This window comes from Egretta garzetta, unplaced genomic scaffold (genome assembly GCF_000687185.1).
Source record: "Egretta garzetta isolate BGI_Z169 unplaced genomic scaffold, ASM68718v1 scaffold107, whole genome shotgun sequence".
NCBI classification, from domain to species: domain Eukaryota; kingdom Metazoa; phylum Chordata; class Aves; order Pelecaniformes; family Ardeidae; genus Egretta; species Egretta garzetta.
The window spans coordinates 1,761,391-1,766,081 of record NW_009260399.1 but is presented as its reverse complement, the minus strand read 5'-3'; the positions used below and the strand labels follow the sequence as shown (position 1 = coordinate 1,766,081).

The 4,691-nt window shown below is 44.3% G+C and overlaps 1 protein-coding gene across 10 annotated transcripts in view; it reads right to left on the bottom strand.

The window, feature by feature from the left end:
- Window positions 1-920: 920 nt before the first annotated feature.
- Window positions 921-4,691, bottom strand: part of ADD1 (adducin 1) — a 42,704-nt gene continuing 38,933 nt past the window's right edge. For 9 of the 10 annotated variants that reach the window (XM_035898676.1, XM_035898678.1, XM_035898677.1 and 6 more), the window contains one exon: window positions 921-1,784. In XM_035898676.1, the coding sequence (XP_035754569.1) occupies window positions 1,432-1,784 (353 nt within the window). In that variant the 3' untranslated portion in view covers window positions 921-1,431. The remainder of the gene's footprint in view (window positions 1,785-4,691) is intronic. The other variant, XM_035898681.1, reaches the window with a different exon arrangement.

Here is a 4,691-nt window from a genome sequence, read left to right as displayed (position 1 = left end):
GAGCGCGGGAAGGGCCCCGACCTCCCCCGCCGCCGGCCGGGGTAACTGCGCGCAGTTTCTGGAGAATTCTTGCAAGCTTCACCTACCTGACCTTACGCTGCTTGTACAGTGACAGACAGAAGCGTGGCGGCAGCTGCGGAACAGTGAGCTCAGTGGTGGAAGTGATTTTCTTTACCATGCTGCACATTAAACAAACATTTATAGCGATCTGTGAAAATACACCTTGAAGGTTACTTGGGATTTCCGTACTTCACTGCTGGCAACAACAACAAAAAAAAAATTAGAGAAACACCAGTTCTTGTAAGTGAAAGTAATTCATATTTAAAAAAAAAAAAAAAAAAAAAAAGGTTAAATATTGAGGGTAATGCCTTTACACTTTCAGCACGGGAAGGGACAAACGCCAAAGGCCACAAACAGGCTCCATATGCAACAGGTTTGCATGTGCGCCCCAGGGACTTCAGCGGGTGAGAAAACCCCGCGCTAAGGCCCAAGATACAACTGCCCATGCTTCACACCACCAGCTGCAAAGCTTTGGAAATACTTCTGTTACTTTTTAACCTTTTCTGACAGCCAAATTGCCACAGGACCCATTCAGGGAGGCAAGACGGACAGACAGAGCCCCCTTGAGCTGCATTCACTAGGGGGGGAAAAAAAAAAAAATAAAATAAAAAAAATCGGGCTCTTCCAAGACACAGCATGAGCAGAACACACCACGCTTACTTCAGTCCTCAACACCAAAGATGATTTCGAGTGCCAGTTGTAAAATAAAAGATAGTGGAAAACACCTTCATTTTGTTACAATAGCCAGAGGGGAGAAAGCGAGGAAGGCGTGGAGAGCCTGGAAGCCTGCCTAAGAGGTGGTCGGCAATCACAAGCTTGCAGACATTTACGTGTCAGTTCAGGAATACGTCCCACTAAGAGGTGGTCGGCAATCACAAGCTTGCAGACGTTTGTCAGTTCAGGAATACGTCCCCCTTGGGATCAGCACTGCAAAAGCATCCTCTCTAAAAGTCAATATCGAAGGTGTAATTTACCTGTGACTTGGAACAGAATATTGGAAGAGGCCACTTCTCGTGGCGAGCGATGTGTGGTTTGCTTTTAATTGTGAGGGATTTTTTTTGTTCTTTTGCAAAACAGTGCGGGCTTCAAATTAAAAATAGTGATTCAATGCCTTCCACACAGAAGTCGCTTACATCTGATTGCAGGTTAGGGGTCAGATCTATGGCAGCTGCTGAAAACACAGGATTAGCACCTTTCTGGACATTAGTTTCTGGTTATAACCTTAAACAATCAAGCCGTAACTGGAGGGGCTGGTTGGATTACTTGCTGCATTCATTTACGTAATAAGACAAAACACTCAGTACGATCTGGTACATTCTAGTGGTTAATGAATTCTAAAATATGACAGTGTTTCTGCAGTGTGTGTGGCCTTTAGGAGTCACTCTTCTTTTTGCTCTTCTTCAGGAAGGAAGGAGTGCGAAACTTCTTTTTCTTTTTCGACGGGGACTTCCCTGGAGATTCATCACTGCCTGCATCAGCCGCTGTCCCCTCCTCAGCTGTTGGCGTTACCGGCTCTTCAGCGGGTTGAGGCTGGGGTTCCTTGGTTTCCACTGCAGGCGATTCCGTTTGGCTTTTGGGCACATCTTCATCACATCTCCCTTCCTCCTTCCCTAAGGGAGGGAAGCCGAGTGCTTCCGAAGGCTCATCGGGGGTGAGATCTGGGAGGGTTTGCTTGAAAGTTGCAGCGTCACTGTCATCTTTGTAGGTCTGGTCCTGCTGTGTCTCTGGTGGACGGACAGACAACGACACAGTTAGTTTACCTACGTGTCCCTAGAACAGAGGAAGCGAAGCAAGCTGATGGCGAGCGCTCTCTACAAAAGCCCTAATGCATTTACTTCGCAGAGAAGCCTTTGTAATAGGTCTGTTCTCCTCTGGCTCTGGGCACAGAGGCAGAAATAAGACGTTCAAAAGTTTTGTTTGGTTTTAAGCTTCTGACCACAGAACAGACAAAGCTGAATTCCACCGTGGGGTGCAAACCAGCAAGAAAGCAACTGTTCAGACTTCTCTCCTGCTCTGTTCGTAACACTTGCAAGCAACGTGAGACTTCAGTGCCGTAAGCAGGAGCTCAGCCTACAGTTTTCATCGGCACTGAAGAGAGCGTCATGAAATTCCGTATCTTGATTCTTTTTTCTTTTGGTGGGACAAAACCAAACTGCTGGTTTGCAGTGACCCGGTATGTGCACATCCATCCGTTTCTAGACTGCTGGCTTGCCAAGTTTTAACCACAGTGCTTGGATTTTCGTAATATTCTTCCACGAGATCTAACAGCTGTTGCTTCAGAATAGGATTTCCTATCACAAAGGCTTCGCTTCTTTTGCGAGATATGAGTATATATTATGGATTCCTATACGTAAAATCCATGTAGTTTATCAATATAATGAGCTCAGCAGGTTATGCGATACAGCTTTTTTTATTTAATGTATGTGACGTCTAACAGCAAAACTCACCCCTGTACACAGGAACATCAAAAAAATCTAGCGATGACTTCATGTCCAGAGGTGAACTTTAACACTGCTCGCCAGGCTTTAGAGATATTCTGTTTAAAGCTCCTCTGCGCGCACACGTATTTAACAACGAGCGCCTTTTAAAGTTCCCTGCAATGTTCATCACTGCGCTGAAGCCGAGGAGCATCTCCTTAGCCGTGTCAAACACATCCCCTTTGATGTTACTTAGGGAGGAACTGAGAACAAAATCCGGGCCCCACTCACTGTAAGGCACAAGAGGCAGGCAACTATTTTTTCCCCTTTTAAAATCTTGTTCATTTTAATTTAAAAAGGCTGAAGGATTTCGCAAGAATTTACAGAAAATACTTGATACTTTCCCATTTTTCCTATGGAAATGACAACGAGTGTTCTTTTTATTTCTGCCAGATGGGATCAGTAATCCCCAAATATATTTGAGGGGGCTCTGTTTGGTGAATACCTGCTAGAAAACCCAACGTGTTGTGCCTAGAGCACCAGGAACTCCCAGTAGGTTAAATAAACTAAACACGCTAGCATTCAGTGCCAAACACTCAGAATGCACGAGGTAGCAGTTTAAAAGTTATAACGCAGGCAAGATTGAAAACAGAGTACGAAAAGAGAAAGGGATTATGTACATTACAAGCTGCCTCCTGAAGCTCCGGCGTAACCCGTGCACGTAAGCGAGACACAAATTTGTGAGAAGCATCATTTGCAATTCTTCACTGCCACTACACTCTTTTGGGATTTCATTTTACTTTTCAGCAATTAACTGAAAGCATCGCCGAGCGCTCCTCCCCGGCGTCCAGCGAGAGGACGCGTGGGAACGGCTCAGAGCTGCGCCGGGGGAGGCTCAGACTGGACACAGGGAAGCATTTCTTTACCGAGAGGGTGGCCAAGCACGGAACGGGCTTCCCAGAGGCGGGGGGTGCCCCGGGCCTGTCAGTGTTGCAGAGGCATTTGGACACTGCTCTCCACAAGACGCTTTAGCTTTTGGTCAGCCCTGCAGCGGTCAGGCAGTCGGAACAGATGGTCGCTGGAGGTCCCTTGCTACTGACAATATGCTACTCGCTTCATTAGCTGGCCCGACGTTTACAACAGGCACTACATTAGACTGCCAGTCAGTTTTATCTTTTTAGAAGTTTAAAAGAGTTTTAAACAAAGTTTTAAAAAAGGGATTAGACATTCGTAAAATTAAAGAACAGGAAGCTACAGGCATTCAAACAGCATTTGCCAGTCAGCCTAAGCATGGGATAAATAGAAACAGTTTTATAACTCCTTAATCCAGGACTGCTATCCTTCCCAGTTTGTCAAGTTACCATCATCTCTACTAAACGGATTAACATGACGCTGGAATCAAACAAACATCTGTTCATCTAGCTCACTGAGGGCAATATTTTACCAGAATTAGGGAGATTTACAAATTCCTGATTAGAGAAAGCAAGCACACAATATATAAACACCTTGCTATTCTGCTTGATAGATTTCAGTAACATAACTAGAAAGATTTAAAAATGTATCTTGGTGCAAAACCTGTTCACAGTTAAAGAACTCGGCAGTACCTCAAAATTTCTTAATTTTTTTTAGAATAATCATGTCTACACCCATGCTCTCCCTTTATATATAGTGTGGTATAAGAGTTTGAAAAGTAACATTAATACTGGTGTGTGTTTACAATTCACATTATTTATGGAAAAAAAGGGTTATGGTTTTTCCAACACAAACATGTGGACAAACATACAAACTAGGCTATAACTCAGTTAACACAAAATGCTTTTCTGACTTCAGCTACGCTGAAATAGAAACAACACAAGTAAAAAAAAGGTCGAGAAGGGGCTGTATACAGAGAACACTGTCATTCAACGGAACTTCTGCCAATCAAAGCTGTCACGGCGTGACCCTCCAGTTACTCTCTAAAGTAAGCTTTGTATGTTTGTCCTGGAACACTCACACAACTAGAAGAGTTTGTGAAACACAATTCTTGGTTTAAAAGAACTTTCAGGCTTTAGAACTGTAGTAATAACATCACAGTTGCCTACGATGTAGCTTGACGTTCGTATCTCTGACAAACACGCTGACTTTTGGATATAACAGGACGTACAAACAGAGGGGGCCAAACATCCCTACTACGTGAAAGCATAATCTGATGTAGCCCTGCAGATCTAGCCGAAA